Source organism: Eulemur rufifrons, chromosome 29 (genome assembly GCF_041146395.1).
Source record: "Eulemur rufifrons isolate Redbay chromosome 29, OSU_ERuf_1, whole genome shotgun sequence".
Lineage (NCBI taxonomy): Eukaryota > Metazoa > Chordata > Mammalia > Primates > Lemuridae > Eulemur > Eulemur rufifrons.
This window is the reverse complement of record NC_091011.1, coordinates 80,428,516-80,452,937: the sequence shown is the minus strand read 5'-3', so window position 1 is coordinate 80,452,937 and position 24,422 is coordinate 80,428,516. Positions and strand designations below refer to the sequence as shown.

At 35.8% G+C, this 24,422-nt stretch overlaps 1 protein-coding gene across 2 annotated transcripts in view; it reads right to left on the bottom strand.

The window, feature by feature from the left end:
• The window catches only part of KLHDC10 (kelch domain containing 10), a 52,245-nt gene extending 28,305 nt beyond the window's left edge, over nt 1-23,940 (bottom strand). The window contains exons 1-2 of one of the 2 annotated variants that reach the window (XM_069461607.1): nt 23,719-23,940; nt 3,043-3,129 (exon numbers count right to left, since the gene is read on the bottom strand). In XM_069461607.1, the coding sequence (XP_069317708.1) occupies nt 3,043-3,129; nt 23,719-23,884 (253 nt within the window). In that variant the 5' untranslated portion in view covers nt 23,885-23,940. The remainder of the gene's footprint in view (nt 1-3,042; nt 3,130-23,718) is intronic. The other variant, XM_069461608.1, reaches the window with a different exon arrangement.
• Between the last annotated feature and the right edge of the window lie 482 nt (nt 23,941-24,422).

Below are 24,422 nucleotides of genomic sequence, written 5' to 3'. Positions count from 1 at the left end.
TCTCCTCCTCCTCCCTGATTGCAGCCTGTTTAATAATTCAATTCAACTCATATACATATGATAAACCTACTACATGCACTGTGCTGCAAATTGAAGATAAAGAAATGAAAGGCACCATCTTACTGTCCCTGCCCTTACCGAGCTTACAGTCTAACGAGAGGCACAGACAAGTAAAGAAACAACTACAATTCGGTGCAGTAAGTGCCATGATACAAACACATTCACAAAGGGTGCCATCAGAACAAAGAGGGGACAGGCTTGCCAAGGAAGTTTCCCTGGAATAACTCTCAGATTGAGTCTTAAAGAATACGCTATTATTGGTTTGGAGAGATTAAACTGAATTTATCATTTTTTCACTAAAACCTGCCCCTCCATCCACCTATATAACAGCTGATGAAGAGCACCTCCTTCTCCTCAATTAGTCATCAAGTCTTATCTAATTCCACTTCTTAATATTTCAAATCAATTCCTCCTCTCCATTCCTACTATAATTACCTTAATTTCTGTATCCATCATTTCTCATCCTGGTAACTGTAATAATCTCATAACTTGTCTTTCAATTAAATCTCTTCACCCATTAAAAAACCAAATCTCATCCTGAAAACTCCACTTGGGTGATGCCCGACTTGATCTGTGCCCTCTTCAGCTTCTTCTGTTCACCCTTTCCCCCATCCTAATGCTGAATATCCTCCATAGCTCTGAAAGCACCATGCCCTGTTTTGCCTAAATGCCTTTACTCAAGCTGCTTGGTCCTCATGGGTTGAGAGGTTCTAACCCTCCCTTGCTAACACCTACTCAGCCTTTCAGCACATCTCTTCTGAAAAGTCATCCTGATGGCCACCCCTCTCTCAACCTCCTCTCACCAAGCTGAGTCATGTACCTCTTCTGTGTGCTCCCATTCCATACTACCTTATCAGGACACTTACCACAAAGAATTACACTCATATTATTCTGAAATTATCTGTTTACCTGATTCTCTATTATCTAGATCATCAAGCTAGCACAGTGCCTGGCACATAGGAAGTAATCAAATACTGAAAGAATGAACGAACGAACAAACGAAGATAGTTAAGCCTATGAAAGTTCATGAGACAACCAAAGGAGATAATGGAGAGAAGGGTAGGACACAGGAGCAAAACCCACCTTTAGAGGGGAGAAGAAAGAAGCTGGCGAAGGAAACAGAATGAACAATCAAAGAGGCAGGAAGAAAACATCTAGGATTGTACAATAAAACAACCCAAAGAAGATAAAAATTTAAGAAAGGGCAGGTGGTCAACAGTATCAAACACTACAAACAGGTCAAAGAAGGTGAGAACTAAGATAAAGCCACTGGTGATCTTGATATTGCTAAGGTTGAGTTAACTACCGCCTCACTTCTCAACAAGGTCAGAGATCATCTTTCCCAGCCATTATTTCAGACAATTGAGAGCTTACAAATAACCAATGGTATGAAACTTACCTGTGCAATCTTTTTTTTACGATTAAAAAGTTGAAAAACAGAAAATATACAAAAGAAAATAAAATCCCACCATCCAGGTATAACCAGTTGTGTTACTATATCCTTTATTTTTATGTTTATATTTTTATATAATTATACTGAATTCTATATCCTAATTAATTTCTTAATTATGCTTATATAATAAAATAATAGTAATATAATTAAATAATGAAGCTTAATTTATGCTTTGTTCAGCCCAAGTTAGAGTTCTCATTGTAAATCAATAAATTAGCATTCTAATTTATAAATAGAAAAAAGAAAAAATATTATAGAATTAGACATGCCTGCTTGGCCAATGTGCGCACAATGGTTTTTTTGTCACATAATACTAAAATTGTCTTTTAATTTTTCATCAATAAAATTATCATAAAATTATTTATGATAAAAGATAGCACATTATCTTAAGTATCTTATCTTGACCAATTTAGGCTTGATTTTATTCTTTTCCTGCTCTAGAGCTTGACTGCTAAAAATAGGTTAGGCACTAGATATAGAAACATCTATAGCAGCTACAGGATTTTTTCCTAGGTTATTTTTAAAATCTCTTCAGTTAAAATTAGATACACTGGCTTATAAATAATTTCATAAAGTCTAAATTACAACATTAAGTATGCTTGTCTGACAATTTGTTATATCTAGAAAAACAGTGTGAACCAGAATTTTCAACCTTCTTGAGATTTTCTTTATTCAGTATGGAGTATGTTTTAGTGGAAAAAATAAAAAGTAGAAGGACTGCAACATTCTAAAAGTAAGAATTACTAGGTCAAAGGGTATGAACATTTTTAAGGTTTTTGATACATATGGCCAAATTGGATCCAGAAAGGCTATATAACATTTATACTTCCTTCAACATATGAGCTTCATGTTCCCAATACCCTTGCCAACACTGAGTATTCTTATTTTTAGCCTTTGTCAACCTAGTAAGTGAAAATATCTTATTGTTTTAATTGTCATGTTTATAGTAATAGTGAAAACAAGTATTTGTTCATTTTTATTAACATTTCTTTTTTACAAATTGATTACTCATATCCTTTTACCTATTTTTCTAGGACATCTGCTTTTAACCTATTGATTTATAAGAACTCTTTATATATTCACAATATAACCCATTTGTTATAAATATTTCTCCCTTGTTATCTTTTTATTTATGGTATTTGACATAAGCGGTTTTTTGTTTTCTATCATCAAATAAATTAATCTTTTATTTCTTCCTTAGAATTATATTTAGAAAATTCTTTCCCATACCTATATTTTATAAATTATCCACCCAAAGTTCTTTCTAGTATGGTTACAGTGGAACACTACTGGTTTCTACCATCTAATACATATTAAGTGATTCTAACTCCCCAAAACTTATAATTACAGTCCCAACAGTGGCCTACAAGAAACATAGGTTTAAAATTAAGTTCTAGACCTTTCTTACTCCAATTGTTTCATTGGCTGTTTAGACAATATTTAAAAACCAGAGTTTTGGATTTAGAAAATTCATTCAAAGTTCCCTTTAACCCATATGAAGCATAGATCTCTTGCTAGTTATCACCCACCTCTCAAAAACCTGTTAGGGATCCTTATGATGGGACAGGACTGAATGAAGCGCCTCCTAACTGGGTCCCATCGTATTTTCTTCTTACCTGTTACCACAATCATCAGCAATAAGTCAGACACATACAACACATGGCAAATAATACATAGTTACTGTAGTTATAAAGACAGAAAAACAGAAAACAAAACAATACTTGAATACAGAAAGAAAGTGATGTAAAGTAGCATTTAACCCTGTTTTAGAAGTCAAAATTAAATTAATATATAAGCTGTGACAAAAGTTTTTAACTCTTATCCTCAAACAATTGTGTGCACCTTTTTTCAGAAGTGTGGTTCAATAGTATGTGCACTCAGTAATCACCAATGCCATCTTGTAGGCAAAAATTAACAGAAGCTTTACGAACATTAGAAACAATGACATTTATTTAAGTCAATTATGTCAAAAAAAGATATCTGACCAAAACTAATTGGGCGTAACATAGGCTCCTGTTCTCTTGAAGGTTTTGTATCCTTCTTTTATTAATTATATGGTTAAGAAGATAAAGCAATGGGTAGCATTCTTTAAATATAAAATAAGGTGATCCTACTATAATTAAATTTTATGATAGCAACTAAATAAAACAAACATTTACTATCTTGGCACTTCCATGGAGGAAGGAAGGAGAGGAGTTCATCTACCTCCCCAGGAAGCAAATTAGCTCCATGTTAACCCCAATTAAAACTGTTCTCTTATAAATAGAAGAAAAATTCAATGCATTTATGGAACTGTTAAATGTGATAATTTTCTCTTTTCCTCAAGTTTCGATAGCTACCAAAAACAGTTCTTATTGACAATAAAAACAATTAACATTTGTATAATGCTTAAAGTTTACAAAGAGCTTCCACATATATTATCTCATATAACTCTCACAACAATCTTGTATTGATTCCACAGTCATTTTATTAAGCATCTGCAATGTCTGGAGTCCCAGGCAACCCAGGGTTGCAAAAGAAGGCTATGCCTCCTACTCTTAAGAGCCCATGGTCTTATGAGGAAGGCAGATGTATAAACAAATAATTACATTACAGTGCAGTAATTGCTGTTACAGGGGCTATAAAAACACTTTGAAGACGATATTACCATCATAATTTTACAAGTAAGGAAAATTAAGTGATTTAACACCAGAGCCAGGATTCAAGCCCAGGCCTCTGACTGTAAAACCTGCCCTTGTTCCATTATACCACACTTACCCTGTCTCAGATTCCCTAGAAAGAGAATGGTTTTTATTTTTGGCAGTTGGAAATATATTCAGATGTTCATTAGCAAGGTCTAGTTTGCTTACTACAGAACCTGTACATAGGAGACATACAAATTATGTGTAATGAAATGGCATTACACAGAATGTATGGCACATTTACTTAGTATTGTAGAGAAGACAGACTCGTGGGCAAGGGGAAGAATTATCTATTTTGCAAAAAGGTTTATCTTTTAACACTCTAAGTCTCTTAAATCAGTGGTTCCCAAATGTTGGTCTGCAGTCTACTGCTAGGCTAAGGTGAAGATTCACCAAACATAAAATGAGAAAAATATGGACAAGGCAGATGAGTTTTTCAAAAAACTAAAATGTTCTATTTAAAGGCCTATCCTTTTTTCAGAGATTAGAACTTTTTTGTTGGTAAGTATTCTTTAATTTATGAAATGATGGTGATGAAATGTTTTTGTTTTTTAATATCCTTTCTTGGAAAAATAGAAAATTTGTAAGCCTGTATCTATTCAAATATATATACACACGTACATATTTTTTTTTAATTTACAGGTTTATGACATTCAAAAGCCTGGAGAACCACTGCTTTAAATCAATACAGTATGTGTTGATGACTCCAAGTTCAACACCGTAAATCACACTGTCAAAGGATACATAAGATGTATAAGAAACTTCCCTTGTCCTCAAGAAGCTTATATTCTAATTAGGGAGACAAGACAGACACATAAAACAACTGGATAGCAATACAAGACAGAATATAACAAGTGATTAGCTTAAAATTTGACATTTTTATTATATCAAAAGCATTAAAATGTACATACCCTTTGACCCAGCTATTCCACTTCTAGGAATCTATTCCTAAAGAAACAATCATAGATGCATGGAAAGATGTATGGACAAAGATATTAACTATGGTATTATTTATAATGGTAAAAAATTAGAAACATTTTCAATGTCCAATGACAGGGAGATGGTTAAGTAAGTATGCTAAATAAACATGCTTAAATATGTTCATATTCTACACATCACTAAAAAGTATATACAAAACTATTAACATGACAAAACATTCACAATGTATTATAAATGAAAAATGCAAGGTACAAAATAACATTAAATTATGATACCATTTTAGTAAAGAAAAGTGTTTATATATTCATGAAAAATACAGGAAAGATATACATCAAATTTTAATTGTGGTTATCTTTGGATGGTCATTATGAGTCATTTTTGTTTTTTCCCCTTTATGCTGATCTTTATTTTCCAAGCTTTCTCACTGAGTAGGTATTACTTTTGGACTGGAAGGAAAACAATACCATATTAATTTTAAAAAATGATTAAAAAAATGGAAAGAAACATACCAGGGTTAACAGTGGTTATGACTGGGGCTGGGGTTATTACCCGTTCTATGTTATCCAAAAATTCTAAGACATATTATGTTATAATGCAAAAATATAAAACTACTTTAGAATAACACTGAGGGAATAACATTAAAAATTACTGAATCAAAGTTGTAATCTGAAATCCTTTTTTACGTTTTCTCAGAGCTTCCGTGAAACATCTTTGGCATGTTTTTCTCTCAGCAACCAACACAGGCAGAGGCTAATGTTGACCCCATGCAGGTTTTTCAAGCAAGGTAGGCACTGGCCTCAGAACCCACATTTCATTCTTTCACCCAAAGAGCAGGAAAAAAGAGAAACCAGCAACATAGCAGTGTAACACCAAGAAAAATGGGTTTTTTTTATTTTTAAAGAAATATATGTCTTTCCAATTTCATATAAATATATTCCTGGTCTGAACTTTTGTTCACTGAAGTTTTAATTTTTATATATGCAAAGTGCCAATCTTCATTAGTGATTGCTTCTACCCTTCAAAACAAAAACCATAATTTCCCCAATGGTTTCATCAATAATTTTATTTTTTGCTAGGTTTTTAAATTTGTTCTCCTTTTTACTAAGTTTACTTCACTGTAAATATAATATGCTCACAGACTGAATCAAGATGGTAGGCTAAGCACACTGCAAGCAAGCTCACCTTCCCCCCAAATCTCCCAAATGACACAAAAGCCATTAAAAAAAAAATCCATAATCAAAAGAAAGCAAGAAATGCCCTTAGTGGACTAACACTATAAGGAATCACTGAAAGATAATAAACTGATAGAATCAGACTAAAGGAGGAAACCACATTCCTATATATGAAGAGCAGAGGACTAGGGCAGATGGTGAGAGTAGCTCTCAGGGTAAAACTAAGCCCAGAGGTGGAAGACAGCTGGATGAAATGAAACAACTGACAAAATTTACAGCATGACTGATTGGACGGTAGCACAATAGTTACGAAGAAGATCAACTCCTCCCACCCTCTCTAACTCAAGCATTGTAGACTAGAGGTATTTGCTCCCAGATGGGAACAGTGGCAACAAACACTCTCCAGCTAGGAATAGTAAGTATGAACACCTGGATCAGAGAGATAGGACAAAGACCTGTGTGGATATTAACACTCAGACAGAAGAGGTAAGAGGCACACTGAAGAAGAACAGCGACCAGTACACTTCATCTCAGTGCACATTCCATCCCTACTCACAATCAGTGGGGACTCGCTGCAATAAATAGATGTAATATTCACAGGAATGCTAACAAGGACACTCAAATAAAGATGAATGAGCATTAAATCAAGACCCAAATATTAAAAAGTAGAAAAGCATATATTCTTAAAAAGCTGAGGCTGGGCACGGTGGCTCACGCCTGTAATCCTAGCACTCTGGGAGACCGAGGCAGGAGGATTGTCGAGGTCAGGAGTTCCAGACCAGCCTGAGCAAGAGCAAGACCCTGTCTCTACTAAAAAAATAGAAAGAAAGTAGCTGGACAACTAAAAATGTATAGAAAAAATTACCCGGGCATGGTGGCGCATGCCTGTAGTCCCAGCTACTCGGGAGGCTGAGGCAGAAGGATTGCTTAAGCCCAGGAGTTAGAGGTTGCTGTGAGCTGGGCTGACGCCATGGCACTCTAGCCTGGGCAAAAGAGCAAGACTCTGTCCCCAAAACAAAAAACAAAAAACAAAAAACAAACAAAAAAAAAAGACTTCTAAAAAGCTGAGATCCAAAAGAGAATTGAGCAATCTCTATCAAAATTTCAACTGCCTTGTTTGTTTTTCAGAAATGGTCAAGTTTAATCCTGAACTTCATACGGAAATGCAAGAAACCCAGAATATCAAAACAATCTTGAAAAAGAAGTTTAAGTTGGAAGACTCATACATACTTCCTGATTTCAAAACTTACTAAAAAGATACAGTATTCAAAATAGTGTGGTATTGGCATAATGATGGACATGCAGATCAATGGAATGAATAGAGAGTGCAGAAGCAAACCCAAAAACATCTACGTCAATTGATTTTTGAGAAGGGTAACAAGGCTATTCGGTAGGCAATAAATAGTCTTTTCAACGAGTGGTCCTGGGACAACTGGATATACTTTAAAATATAGAATTTTATACCTACTCAAACTCTTGTCCAAGAAGGAGAGTGAACAAGATCCTTGGATGGGTAAGGACCCAAAAAGTTTGTTTCCCTTAGACTTCTCAAGAAAGAATTACTCAAAGATATATATCTGAAATAAAATTTAATCCAAGAATAAGAAACAAAGCATGAGAAGAGTAAGCAGAAAAACCATAAAATCTTTATATCTAAATAAGCACTGATTGGGAAGAAAAAAAAACAAAAACCTTACTAACATTCAAAACTATATTGATATCAACAGGAATAACTGTTGACTAGGTAGGAAGGGGGGTTGCGAGAAGGAAAAGCAGAAGAAGTTTAAAGTCTGTCTTGTTCAGAAGAAGGATAAAGAAAGTGATTAATACAGATATGGATAGAAAAATATAAATTTAAGTATTGTGTAAAAAACTTAAGAATACTAGATGGCTTCACTGGTAAATTCCTCCAAACATTTAAGAAAGAGATAATACCTATCCTATACAAACACTTACAGAGAATAAAGAAACTCAGTTATGGAAACTAGTATAATATAATCTTGGTATCAAAACCTGATAAGAACATTAAAAATAATTATAGATTAATATCCCTTATAAACACAGGCACAAAAATTCTAAATAAAATATTAGTAAATCAAATCAAAGTTATATGAAGAGGATATGTCATAACCAAGTAAAATTTATTCCAAGAATTTAAGGATGTGGGAGGCCGAGGCGGGTGGATTGTTTGAGCTCAGGAGTTCGAGACCAGCCTGAGCAAGAGCGAGACCCCATCTCTACTAAAAATAGAAAGAAATTATATGGACAACTAAAAATATATACAGAAAAAATTAGCCGGGCATGGTGGCGCATGCCTGTAGTCCCAGCTACTCGGGAGGCTGAGGCAGGAGGATCGCTTGAGCCCAGGAGTTTGAGGTTGCTGTGAGCGAGGCTGATGCCACGGCACTCTAGCCCGGGCAACAGAGTGAGACGCTGTCTCAAAAAAAAAAAAAAAAAAAAGGATGATTTAATATTCAAAAATCAATCAGGGCCGGGCACGGTGGTTCACACCTGTAATCTTAGCACTCTGAGAGGCCGAGGCAGGAGGATCACTTGAGGTCAAGAGTTTGAGACCAGCCTGAGCAAGAGCAAGACCCCATCTCTACTAAGAAATAGAAAGAAATTATATGGACAACTAAAAATATACAGAAAAAATTAGCTGGGCATGGTGGTGCGTGCCTGTAGTCCTAGCTACTTAGGAGGCTGAGGCAGAAGGATTGCTTGAGCCCAGGAGTTTGAGGTTGCTGTGAGCTAGGCTGACGCCACGGCACTCTAGTCCAGGCAACAGAGTAAGACTTTGTCTCAAAAAAAAAACAAAACAAAAACAACACAACAAAAGAAACAAAATAAATAAAAAATAAAATGAATATAAATTATGACGTAAAACTCTAAAAAGTAACCCAGTTTCTTTACTAAGAACTAAATATTTGAATCCTGATTATAATGAAATAAAAATTTATTGTAATAACCCACTCAAGATCAGAATACATTATTTAGTCTTTTCTTTTTATCGCACCTTAATTTGAGTATACAGGGAATAACCATTCTCTCCAAAAAACATTCTTCTTTTTGTTCACATCCCAAGTCATAGAAGCCTATCTAAAAACATCCTTGAGAGAGAAAGATTATGGGCTAGGGGAGTATAAATGCAGGAAACTAAGAAAAACAGATTTTTTAAATTAATATATTTTGACAATGTCTGATGAACTAAAGTTTTGCAACCTACCTCCTTTAAAGAACACCAAAGAGGCATAGATCTTTAGAGTTATGAAGCCCTCACTGTTTCTTCAAGGGAAACTGAGGAACTAAGCAGAAGAAAATCTGCAAATTCCAATAGTTAAGTGGTGTATCCAGATATGTCATTGATTACTTTTGCTACTCATTCTGTTCCTTGATTAAAACCAGAAAAGTAATCAATTTTGAAAGTGAAGACACAACTGTTCTTTATGAACTCACTTTCTCTTCTCTCAGGCCACCATTTTTTATTGGCAAATGCAATGCCTTCCAAGAAAATACCTAGACTCGACCAAAGGCAATAAAAGTTTACACTGAACTAAACCTGGGCAAAAGGCAAATAATAGTTACTAAGTAGCAAATTCTTAATATCTGATATTTTTTAAACTTTAAAAAAGCATAATACTTAAAAACAAGCTATTTTGAATAATTGATGAGAATCCTGTTATACAAAAAAGCAGAGAGACAATGAGAGTATCTTAAATATAAAACTAGAAGAAGTCAGGTATGATTACCGCCAAAGGACACATGATTTCTAGTAAGACATCTGCATAAAGTATTACAATAAAAAATAACAGCAATTCTTTACTCCAAAATAAGAATTTCAAAAGATAACATTTCGCAATAATACTTGCATTATTTTTTTCTATAAATGCAGAGACAAGTTTAGGACTTAAAATCATAACTGAGCAGAAAAATTTTTGATGTAGCTTTAAGAAGTTATTTATCTCTCTGAATGGTTTTCAATGTTTTGTTTTATATGTATGCATGTATTCAAAGCTAAATATATTTTATTTCTTTCTAAAGTATTGAGTTTGGAGTGTACATTAGAAATTTCATATTCCTGCATTAGGCTTGTTTATACGTGTGTTGTTTCAAGGAATTTGTTTTATGTGACACCAAGATATTTGTGGTTAGCATTTAATCAATTACACATCTGATCCAAATTAATTGAGTAGACAGTTTGTTGATGAAACCATATGGCAGGAGCTACTATGGGTAAAAAAAGAAACAAAGAAAAAGTACCATTCAATTCCAAAGACCATTTATCTCACTTTCTTGCTAGTCATCATACTTCTAATTTCACTACTTAGTCTTACAGACAATTCAATGCTCACATCTCAGATAAAGTGTGGAGCAAAATCACTGATGGATAGCCGATATAAAAGGGAAGAACATGATCAGATTGGGCTGGATTTTAAATGCAGCAGGAAGCCACTGAAAGATTTTGATCTGGGAAGCAATATGACCATAGTTGTGCATAAGGAAGATTAATCTTGTCTCAATATATAGGATGGATTAGGAAAGGAAGACTGGGAATGGCAAAAAACATTATTAGTGTAGTCCTGTTTAAGGCAGTGAAGGCCTGAATTATGGTAGTAGTAATAAAAAGATCTGGGAAGGGCAGAGGGCAGAGAAGAGTGCAGCATAGTGGTTAAGAGCATGGACTTTAGAACCACACTGCCTGGGTCAAATCCTGGCTCTGTCTCTCGCTAGCTATACGTCCTTGGACAAGGTCTTATCCTCTGTGCCTCAGCTTCCTTACCTATAAAGAGGAAAATGATAGTTTCTATCCCTCATTGGGTTATGAGTAAATGTTTATGTAAGTGCCTAGCTAATATTATTACAGGGATAAAACATAATAAGGGCATAAAAGATTAGCTGAATGGGAAAGTTAAGTAAAATAAAGGGATAAATGTAAATGTGAAGTTTTAAATTGTATAACTTGAAGAAAATTTAAAAAACACAGATATTAAAAGGTAAGTTGGTAATATTTATCATTATGTACGGCAATATTTTTAAATAACAGAAACCAGAAATAATCTAAATACTCATCAATTGGGTGGCTGGTAAATTATAGCACATTCTTTTAACAAAATACTTTCAGCCAGGAGGAAGCATAAGATGAATCTAAGTGTGCTAACAGAACAATCCCTAAAATGTATTTTTAAGTTAAAAAAAAAAAAAAAGACAGGTGTTTTTGTACTCTCATTTGTTTAAAAATGAAGATAACATATATGCATATATATATATATAAAATCTATTTCTGGAAAGATACACCAGAAACTCTAACAGATGATACCTCTGAGGAGACAGACTGGAAAACTAGAGATCTCGAGTGGAAGGGAAAGTTTTCCCCTCTTGCATACTACTTGATTTTACCATTATATATAATATTTTTGAGTTTAAAAAATTAATGAAAAAAACTTCTGGGGGGAAAGCAGGATGAGTTCAATAACAGGAAGTCACACTTAAACATATTTAAGTGAGCATAACCTTTATGTGGTCTACAAGCTTGCCCAGTATAGATACTGGTAAAAGTCTAATGATATTGAGAGTACAAAACCACTAAAGACTTAAAAAAAAAAAAAAAGTGGGGAACTGCCTTAAAATAGTTTGAGGAGAATAAACAAAGTCAGCCAGGTGCCGTGGTGTGCACCTGTAGTCCCAGCTGCTGAGGCAGGAGGATCACTTGAGCCCAGGAGTTTGAGGTGGCAGTGAGCTATGATGATGCCACTGCACTCTAGAAAAAAAGTGGGGTTTGGGGGGGGCGGATCAGAAGAGATAAAGTTTAAGCAAGTTCAAATACTATAGGAAGGGCCAGGCACAGTGGCTCACGCCTATAATCCTAGCACTCTAGGAGGCCAAGGCAGGAGGATCGCTCGAGGTCAGGAGTTCGAGACCAGCCTGAGCAAGAGCGAGATCCCATCTCTACTAAAAAATAGAAAGAAATTAACTGGACAACTAAAAACATATAGAAAAAATTAGCCAGGCATGGTGGTACATGCCTGTAGTCCCAGCTACTCAGGAGGCTGAAGCAGTAGGATTGCTTGAGCCCAAGAATTTGAGGTTGCTGTGAGCTAGGCTGACACCACAGCACTCTAGCCCAGGCAACAGTGAGACTCTGTCTAAAAAAAAAAAAAAAAAAATACTATAGGAAGGATTCAATGGGGAGAAAGAATATACAGGACAGAAAAGAAATAATAATGTCAGTTATCTGAAAAGGCAGGAGGAGATGGAATCAAGGCACAAGTGGAAGGATGCTACAACTATTAATGATAATATTCAACATTAAATTGTATTCTAAAAAAGAATATTTAGAAAAGCCATTCAAAAACTGTATGTGCTAAATTCCTAGGTAAAAAAATAAAATATATTTATGAAATGGAAAATAACCTAAACTGGACCTTCCTGCAAGAACAAATAGGGACATTGACAATTACTAACTCATTCAATAAACATTTACTAAAAGCCTACAATGAGCCAGGCAGTATTGCAGTCTCTGTAGAAGATAATAGGGAATAAGACATTATTTTTGCCTTTAAGCAGCCCATACTAGTAAGCAGGTAAGTTTGAAAACAAATAATTGCAATTCAGTGTAAGTACAGTACTATGGTCTTTTGTATACACTAATGAAAGTGGTAGCACAAAGAGGCAGAATAGCATGGGCTTTAAAAGCTCACAGACTGGGTCTGAATCCTAACTCTGACATTTGTGAACTGTATAAACTTCAGGTAGATTATATAGCTTCTCTCTAAGCCTTCATTTCCTTATCACTAAAGGGGGTGAAAAAGTTACTTACATCCCAAGGTTATAAGCATGAAATATGTTAATGCTGTCAAACACCCTGAACAGAGCCAGACACATAGTAACTACTCAATAAATGTAACCTATTTATTAAGAAAGAATAGAAAAAGCACTGTATAGATCAAGGTATACTTGGGTGGGTCTTAGAGACAATTATGAGAATGTCACTCTAGGAAGAAGAAATGGTATGTACAGAATCACGAAACAGTATAATGCAAGAAACTGCAAGTTGTTACATAAATGGTGAGGCTGGAGAGCTAGAAAGGGACAAATAGAGTACGGATAAGGAGGAAGAATCAACAAGACTGTGTGACCAATTGGATAAGGGGTAAATAAAGGGAAGGAATCTAATGTGATTCCCATGTTTCTGGCTTGATTCACTACACTGATGATGTAGCCATTAAAATAATCAAGATAAAGAGCACAGGATAAAGAACAAGTTTGGCAGGAAAGACGATCAAATTGTTTTTCAGACATGTTCTATTTAAGGTACTTATCAGCCACTCGGTGGAAACGTCTAGTGGTCACTGGCAAATGGGCCAGAAAGAGAGGTCTGAGTTGGAGACAGATTTGGATGTTGTCAGGATATTAATGATATTACTCAGGGAAAATAAAAGAGTAGGAAGGGAAAACAAACAAACGAACAAAAATATACTCCTGATATCAATATTAAAGTGCAGATAAAGGAAAACTAATGAGACATTCAAGAGATAAAAGAATAACTAAGAGCTCTTCAGGAATAGGAACTTTGTCTAATTATTATGTATCCCCAGGGTCTAGCATAGCAGATAGTTAAAATTCTAGAGAAGTTGAGTAGGATGAAGACTAAGAGGTATCTACTGGATTTAGCAATTAGGAAGTTATTACCTTAGCGAGAACACTCGAGTGGAAGATGGAGGCAGAAGTGATACTACAATAGATAGAAGAGAAAAAAAAGAGAGAAATTAGAATAAACAACAAAGTCTATTCTTTCTGAAAGCTTGGCAGTCAAAGAGAGAGGTAAAATAGGCCACCAGCTAGAAGAAAAACCTAATAGGTAATTCATATGGTCAACTGAGAAACAGATTCCACCTCCTGATAAAATAATAGAAAACATAAACAAAGCTTGTGAGTAAAACATTTAAATATAGAACACTTCTAAGAGAATCCCAAGTTCCTACTGGTGATATGTAATAATTATTTATGTAATATTAAATAAAACATAATTCACTGATAAAAAACTAAAAGCAAAGTAAAATACCAAAAATGTTGATATAGTTGTCTTTAAGTGAAATTACTATGGATGATTTTCCCCTTGTATCAATTTTTCTATATTCTTCAAAATATAAAAATAATCTTGTATTCCTTTTATAGTGGTGGTAGTAGGAGATGGAAGACAATAGGCTTTACCAAAATTTGTAATGTCTCAAATGTATAAAATACTTAAAATAGATTCTACCCCAAGAAAAACAGAAAACAGAAAGAAATAAAATATAAGCAGTCAGGAAGCCGAAAAGAAATGGAAGGGAAAAATAAAACCAAAACAGAAATGAAATCGTCATTAGAAGTAGCACAAAGGAATATAGACACAGCTGAAAACATAGTAATGGACATGGATGACAGGACTGAGAAAGACAAGCAAGGTATAAATGGACCCTGAAAATCACGAAACAATGTTGAAATAAATTAAAGATCTAAATAAATGGAAAAAACATTTCATGTGCATGTATTAGAAGACTTAACATTACCAAAATGGCAATAATCTCCAAACTGACCTACAGATTCAACCCAATGTCTACCAGAACCCCAGCTGACTTCTTTGTACAAACTGACAGGTTGATTCTCAAATTTATAAGGAATTGAAGGGGACCCAGAATGGCCAAAATAATCCGAAAAAGGAAGAATAAAATAAGAGTAGTCACACTTCCTGATTTCAAAACTTACTACAAAGCAACAATAACTAAGGCGGTGTGGTAATAGCACCTGAACAGGCATACAGATCAACGGAATAGAAGTGAGAGTCCAGAAATAAACACATAATTTATGGTCAACTGATTTTCAACAAGGGTGCCACGAACATTCAATGGGGAAAGAATGGTCTTTTCAACAAATGGTGCTGGGACTAGATAGGCAGTTGAGATAACCCTTACTTCACACCAAATAAAAAAGCTGGGCCGGGCGCGGTGGCTCACGCCTGTAATCCTAGCACTCTGGGAGGCCGAGGCGGGTGGATCGCTCGAGGTCAGGAGCTCGAGACCAGTCTGAGCAAGAGCGAGACCCCGTCTCTACTAAAAATAGAAATTATATGGACAACTAAAATATATATACACAAAAAAATTAGCCGGGCATGGTGGCGCATGCCTGTAGTCCCAGCTACTCGGGAGGCTGAGGCAGTAGGATCGCTTAAGCCCAGGAGTTTGAGGTTGCTGTGAGCTAGGCTGACCCCACGGCACTCACTCTAGCCCGGGCAACAGAGTGAGACTCTGTCTCAAAAAAAAAAAAAAAAAAAAAAAGCTAACTCAAAATGGATCAAAGACATAAATGTAAGAGCAAAACTATAAAACTCTCAGAGAAAAACAGGAATAAGTCTTCATGACCTTGGATTTGGCAAAAGATTCTTAGATATGACACCAAAAATATGAGCAACAAGAAAACAATAGATAAATTAGACTTCATCAAGACTAAAAACTTTTGTACTTCTAAGGACACAATCAAGAAAATGAAAAGACAACTACAGAATGGGAGAAAATATCTGCAAATCATGTACTTGAGAAGGGATTTGTACCTAGAATATATATACAAATTTTACAACAACAGTGAAATGACAAATAACCTGATTAAAAATAGGGCAAAGGATCTGAATAAGCATTTCTCCAAAGAGGAGAATGGCCAACACATACGAATGGTCAAAAATCATGGTTTTTGTGTGGCAAAGTCATAACATGTAACCAAAATGTTTGTACCTCCATAATATCCTGAAAAAAAAAAAGCACATGAAAAAAAGTTTAACATCATTAGTCATCAGAGAAATACAAATTAAAAACCACAATGAAAGGCCACTTCACAGCCAGTAGGATGGTTTGAATAAAAAACTCAGATAAGTGTTGGCATGGATGTGGAGAAATCAGAACCCTCATACACTGCTGGTGGGAACACAAAATTCCACTTTAGAAAACCCTCTGGCAGTTTCTCAAATGACTGAACACAGAACATAGAATTGGATCATGTGACTCAACAATTCTACAAATATACTTAAGAGAAATGAAAACATTTGTCCACAGAAACTTGTATGAAAATGTTTATAGCGGCATTATTAATAATAACCAAAAAGTAAATACAACATAAATTTCCATGAACAGATGAATAGATAAAACAAAATGTGGCATGTCCACACAAGGAAGTATTATTCAATCTTAAAAAGCAATGAAGTACTGATACCTGCTATAACATGGATGAACCTTGAAAACATTATGCAAAGTGAAAAAAGCCAGACACAAAAGACCACATACTATATGATTCCATTCATATGAGAAAGTCCATAACAGAGAAATCCATAAAGACAGAAAATAGATTAGTGGTTGCTTAGGGCTGGGGCGAGGGAGTGAGGGAAGAGAATATTAGGATAAGGGGGTGACAGCTAAAGGCTACAGGGTTTCTTCTTGAGGTGATGAAATGTTTTAGAATTGATTAGGGTGATGATTGCACATATCTGTGAATATAATAAAAACCATTGACTTGTACACTTCAAACAGGTGACTTATATGGCATGTGAACTGTATCTCAATAAAGCTATTAAAAAAGATATAGATGGGAATTTTAAGAAAAAGTTAAAAAGGATGAATGACTCTAAGTTAACAAAAAATCAAAATGGAATGACAAAATATTTAGAAAATAACAATGAGAAACCTACAACCTATAGAACAGAACTAAAGCAGTGCTCAGAAGAAATCTTATTTAAACACATGGGAAGAATGAAAACATTAAGCATCCAATGTAAGATGTAAAAACCACCACAAAAATAAAGCTATGGAAAGCTAAGGGAAGGATTTAAAATAATGAAAATGAATTAATAAATAAGAAAAGAGAAAACAGTAGAACTAATATTTAAAAATCCAAGAGCTGGTTCTAAATGAGAAAATAATGCAAGACCTCGCATATACAAAATGAGACATGATAATGAGTAAATAGTCACAGACACAGGAAATTATTTTTTTGAATCATAAAAGAATACCTTGCTCAATTCATGCAAATAATTTTGAAAATTTGGGTGAAATGGATGATTTTCTAGGATAATATAAATTACCAAAGCTCCCCCTGAAAGATATAAATTATAAGCAGCCAAATTGTCATAGAAGTAGATATAATTGTCCAAGAACTACTCATGCCCCGCCCCCCCCCCAAAAAAAACCGTGGGGACCAAATGAGTGCATGGGGAATACAACTAAATCTTTAACTTCAATGTCATTTAACCAGAAAGATGTGGGGGGTGGGGAGGAATGCATAGAAAAAGCAAACATGCTTTGAAATAATTTTATGAAAGTGGCATAATCCAACAAAAGTAACACATAGAAAAGAAAACTAAAATGCTTATGAGGAGTGATGCAAAAACGTCTAAGCAAAGTTTAGCAAACAGAACCCAGCAGCATATTTAAAATAACACACAAAGACAAAGCAAGTTGATTCGGCAGCGAGGAGGATGGTTCAGTAACAGTAAATCTATTAGCACAATTCACCATAATAGTAGATCAAAGAAGAAAAATTACATAATAATTCCCATAGATGCTGAAATAGCATTGGCAAAATTTACTTCCATTGATTAAAAAAATCTTTTAAAATGATAATAGCTGGACACTTTAACATGATAAAATATATACACTTTAATCTAAAGCCAGATCTAATCTTTTTTTTTTTTTGAGACAGAGTGTCACTCTGTTGCCCAGGCTAGAGCAGATCTAATCTTAATACGAAAGCATTAAAAACATCGTATTGAAGTCAGGAATAAAACAAAGATTCACTACTATCTTACAGTTTAATATTTTTGGAAAGTACTAGCCAAATCAATTTGACAAAAGAAAGAAATAAGTATTAAAAATGGAAAGAAGATAAAATTATTATTATTTGGTAATATTATTTAGCTGTAACTTCTATTTTCTGGAAAAATAATTGAGAGGCTATTACAGATAACATTAGAATTCCAAAGGTACCTAGGTACAAAATTAATATTAAAAAATGAATACCATTCCCACAAACAACCAGAGAAAAAATAGAAGTAGAAACCCCATTAATAATAGCAACAGAAAAGATTTAACACCAAGGAATAAACATAATAAGAAATGTGAAAGCCTATATATAAAAAAAAAAACTTTACAGTGTTATTGAGAGATGCAAAAGAAGACTGGAACAACAAAAAATAAATACATATCTTGTTCTTAAACAGACGAAATGAATATAGATCCTGTTCTTAAACCTCAAAAAGATGTCAATTATCACTAAATCAATCTACAAATATAATGCAGTACCAATAAAAATATCAACAGGATGGGGGGGGCTTGATTAGCTAATTCTAAGTTTTATGGAAAAATAAACAAGGAACATTTCCCAGGAAAACTGGGAAGCAGAATGAGGGAAGAGAATAACCAAAGAATGGGCTCATTAGATAATCTGGTAAATGAAACAGTAAAAAGTCTAGTAATAATCCCAAATTATATGTAGGAACTAAGTACACCTATAGACAACATTTCAAATCAGTAGGGAAAATTTGGACTACTTCATAAAGGATAGTATGATAACTGGGTAACCACCTGGAAGAGAAGTAAAGTTGGATTCCTACTTCAATACTTTACTCAATTTATATTTTGTATGGATAAGTGCCCTTAACTTAAAAATAAAATTGTAAAAGTATCAGGTGAAAAAATAAGAATATGCATTTTAATTTTAATTAGAAATAATTGAAATGGGAAAGGTCTTTCTTATGACACAAAACCTAAGCTGAGAAAGACTGATAAATTTAATTACAAAACATTTTTTAATTTCTGCTGAAAAAATTAAACAAGGTCAAAAGACAAATGAAAAATTGTGGAAAATAAATCTGTAACATGTGTGAAAGGATAAAAACTAATGTCATTAAAACACAGAGTTCCTATAAATAATATGAATCATCCCAATATAAAAATGAACAAGCCCAGTGCAGTGGTGCATGCCTGTAGTCCCAGGTATTCGGGATGCTGAGACAGGAGGCTCTCCTGAAACAAGGAGTTCAAGGCCAGCCTGGGCAATAAGTGAGACCCTCGTCTCTAAAATAATTAACTAATTAAGAAAAATGAACGAAAAGCATAAATATACTACAGATAAAGGAAACAAACATGGCTCTCATACCTATTGAAAAGATGGTTAAGAAAAATATTCCTATTAAATCGACAATTTAAAAAAAGGTTGATAACCCACTCTGTTACCAAGGGAACAAGGAATATAGCACCATAAACACCGACAGTGGAACATAAACTGGTACAACATCTCTGGAGGGCAATTTGACAGTATCCATCAAAGTTTAAATCATATATATCCTTCGACCCAGAAATTATACTTCTAGGAATTTATCCTAAAGACAGGCTCACTCTCATATGCAAATTATATATGTATAGGGATATTCATTGTATCACTGTATTAGCAAGACGGTAAACATTTTAAATTCCCATCCAAACAAAGCAATACTACCATCTCCAACCCCCACACACCTGGAAAAAATACATAAGAAATTTATCATCGGTTGCTTCTAGGGAAGGAAGCTAATTAGTTGGGGTCAAAGATAGAAGGAAAACTTGCCTTTTACCATATGTTCTTTTGAACCATTTGAATTTTTACACATATTACTTGCTTGAATTTTTAAGTTAAGACTTCAGTATTACCTTTACTGAGCTTTATTTATTCATTTTTTTTTCCTTTCCATTCCATTCCATTTTATTACAATCCTGTTCTTGTGTTCCAGAACGGCTAATACACAACCCAAAACATTCCTAAAATGGATCTTGTTAACATTCAAAAGTCTCCCATTTCTTTCTCAGTATATTAGATCCAAAGGAAAAAAAAATCTTAAAAAAAAAAAAAAAAAATCAATAGGTTTAGTTCACCCCAGGAAAAGCACCGTCAGGACAGGAAACTAAATGCTACTAATTGTTACATTTTTCCTCCTCTGTATCAATTTTTCAGTTCCTATGTTAGCAACAATGATTAGCTGTTTTCCCAGCTAATACATTGTATTTAACCAAACACACACAGTTAAATCACAACAGTAATTTGAATTCCACTACCTACACGCCTCCCTTGCTTCTGAGCTCTATCTCTGTGTATTCTACAAAAAGAACAGTTCCCTGTTCTTTAGTGGGTGTATAGAGATTATGAGTTAGTAAAAAATTCAAGAGTAAGAAGCTATCTACCAATTTCTTGGCCTACCAGGCAAACACATAATCACTACTGTATTGTAGAAAACAGTAGAAAGGCAAGCTGCTCAAACAAGGTTTCACAAAATACCATTTGTGCTGTCACAATGAATGCAGAGTCTAGTCCACTGCTTTACATGTTTAAGATTTTGATTTTACCTATTTGTCCAGAGTGGGACTAACGGGGATTGAACCACTAATCAAATGCACTAGACACTAATGTCTTTACACATAATGCCAATGTATTAATTTAGAATTTTAGAAGAGATATGTATATGTGTGGTATATGTGTGCATATACACATATGTGCTATATATAATATATACTTATTCCAGGATTATCGAATCATGCATATCAAGGAATCACATACAAATAGTAAGTATGCCCAAGGAGAACCACATGATGCTATGAGCGTGTATAGGGAGAGGAGACTTAATAGTCAGAAGGGTCAAGGAAAGATTCCCTGAACTGTGGTCAAGCTGAGATGCAATGGAAGAGGAGTTAAGACAATGGAATGAGGAGTAAGAGGGCTCTTGGATGATGGAATAGCATGTGCAATGACCCTGGGGCAGGAGGAAGCAGGATATGTCATATGTCCAAGGAGGTAAAAAAAGATCAAAGAGCAAGAGAACATAATACAGGATTAACTGTTACAGAGGCACCAGACCATGTGGTGCCTTTTAGGTCACATTAAGGATTTTTGCCTTACCCTAAGAGCAATGGAAAGCCAGTCGAGGGCTGTAAGCAAGGATGAGAATGGAGCTGTGCTTGCAAAAGAGATTAGTGTGCTATACAAATTGGAGGGCAAGAGTAGAAGCAGGAATAGTGCTTAGAAAGCTACTGAAGGAGACCAAAATTAGGAATGATGGTAGCATAGACCAGAGTTACGGAAGAAGTAAAATAAATACTGATTTATTTATGATGACTGATTACACACAAAGTGCAAGGGAGAGAAAAATGTTAAGAAGGATGCCCAAATTTCAGGTTCGCATAACTGGATGGACAAAGATAATGCTATCATGGAAAGAGAGAAAGAACACTCCAGGAAGACCAGGTTGTTTTGTTTCATCTGGGGCTGGATGGAGGGTAGAGATGCAAAAACTAAGAAAGGGTTCTGGGTACTCAGTATCTGGAAGTCTTGGTAGAGAAAGATGAAAAATGGAAAATGGCATTAGAGGTCAAAGGACAGATAAAGTTAACCATAGCACACTTAAAAAAAAAATATTTTACTTCCAGGGTCAGCCATAAAACAGGACTAGACATTCCTATTCCTCTCCATCACCTAAAATCTTTTTAAACCTCTCAAAATACAAGAGAGAAAAGTGGGGGTGGGGGAGTGCTTAGAAGGCAATACCTGGGTGAATAATTAATTGGTATGAAGGAACTTCAAAGTATATATTGAGATATCAGATGTTTCCCAATTTTGAGAGTGAGGAAAAGAGGACGCCTACATAAGAAAGGAGGAATGAAATATTAGTCAAGGAAGCAGAAAAAAGAGGCTCATGACCCCACTTCACAAATTTTCACCGTTTAGACACGTTTATCTTTATCTCTGGACAAATGCCTGTTCTTGGCCTTGTATGCTAACGGAATGCAGAGATAAAGCCACACCGAAGCCCCTCATCAGAAATCATGGCTTCCACTGCCATCAGGTGGTAGCAGTGGGGAAATGCACCACCCAGGTTCTAGGAGCCTGAAAATGCCCACATGGAGCCCACGGTATAATAATTAATCCATGATCAAAGACCAAAGACCTAAAGATTGTGGTAGTAGAGGACAAATTGGTTATAGTCCTTGCTAAGATATTTATCTTCTAAGCTGTCAATGCACTAAAATCTTTCTGTTATTAATTTGGGATAAGAAAAAATATTTCTCCCTATGTCTTTTTCATGTTAAAAATCCCATATTTCTAGGATGCCCGGTCTGATATTATCATCTGAAACCCAACTCTTGGCGTATTATATATTTGACTACTTACAAATGCCTCAATTTAATTTTAATGGTGCATATAAATAGGTTAATATATATTCCTAGCACACATCAATAACCTCATCACAAACTAAAGCAATTGCCTCACTGATTTGCTAAATTCCCTTTGTTATTTCCAAATTAACCAAATAATAATTTTTGACCACTTAGAAGTACATGCCACCATCATAAACACGAATCAACAAAATAATTCATCATGTTCTCAAAACTCATCAGCTAAACAAATATATCACTGATAAAGTCAACTTCAACATTATTCACAAAAAACATGGTGAATGATTAACACATCATTCCTGACAGTTTTCTTGGTAAAAATGAGCTTGCCCAATATAACATTTGACATTCTGTGCATTATTTAATCCCCTACCTTTCTTCTGCTAGATTGAATATTTACACACAAATGTATCTCTTTAAAATTGTCTACACATACATATCCACTTGATTTGTATTTGTTTTTTAAGGCATCTGACCGCAAGAATAGGGTATTGTGGCCCAAAATGTGAAACAATTGTATGGGGTACACTCTCCCCATTCTCATTTGCTTTTATATGGTAGACACACAATAATTTTGTCACTGAGTGTATTCTTTCTCTTCTTTTTTCTCCCCTTAAAATCTAGACACCATTATCCATTCCGTCTCTGGACATTCCAAAATATTAATAATTCAACTAATTTTCCCTAATCCTCTTGGTTCTCTTTCCCATACACTCCCCAACCAACACCCGCCCCCTGCCCCCCGTTTCAGAATGCCTAACTCTTACACACTCGGGGTGGATTTTACAAAATCACTCCTTGGAATGCGCTTCCCTCTTCTCTCCTTAATTTGGCGTCCTTTTTGAAACAATTTCCCACAAGTAGGCGTCAATGTCTTTCTTTTACAAGACCAAACTGCGGAAGGGGAAGAGATTTGGGAACCGAGTAAGCGAAACATTTGGGAATGTCAGAGACAGCAGCCTCTCCTTTGAAAAGAAAACACAACTCTCAGCACAGAGCTTTCAACAGAGCAAAAATACTTTTCTTCGTGATGCTCCCGTTCCCCTCCCTGACCTCAAAGACACCTTCCCTTTTCTCTGATCCCCAGTCCTGCTATGCGTGGGGCCTGCCTTTCCTTCTCCAAAGAACAAGAAAGCCAGGGAGAAAAGGCCAGCCGTGCCCGCAAGCTGTCAGTGCCCTGTCCCACAACTCACCTGGCAGGTGCGGCCGCCCGGAGAGTTGCACGAAGCGGTTGAGCTGGCCAGTTCCCCGACCCCCGCTGCCCCCACTGCCCCCGCTGGCCCCGCTACCTCCGCCAGCACCGCCGGCGGCGCCTCCGCCCCTCCGGCGGTTCCTGTCCCAGCCCTGTGCGGCCGACATGACCGGCTAACGACTGCCGCAGCCCGGTTCCGGGAGTCCCTAACCCGGCGGCACCAGCGGAGCCTCCTTCCTGGGCTCCTCAAGAGACCCGGGAGACAGGCGAAGGGGGAGCGCCCGGTCCCGCCAGAGGCCAATGACTGATCGCCTTGGCCAAGGCAGCCAATGGCCAGTCGTCTTCTTGGTAGATGAAGGGAGGCGGAGAGAGACGTGGTAACCATAGCTATGGCTAAAAAAAAAGTGGGGGGGAGAGAAAGGCAGAAGCAGCCACTCATCTCTCGCATCAACCGCAGCGGGGTCAGGCGGGCCAATCGAAGGCCGAGCGAGAGAGGCCACGCCTGCAGAAGGGCTCCCGGCGCTGGCCAGTGCTGCGGGCAGGTTAGGATCCTGGAACTCTTTCCCATAAACATTGCTGTCAGACGCAAGATTTGCACATAATACACACATTTGGGGGCAGTACAGTGTTCCGCCAGCTTTGCAGACTAACATCCCATTCCCTAACGGTTGACACACACAAAAGGATCGCTGGGGAGAGGAGAGG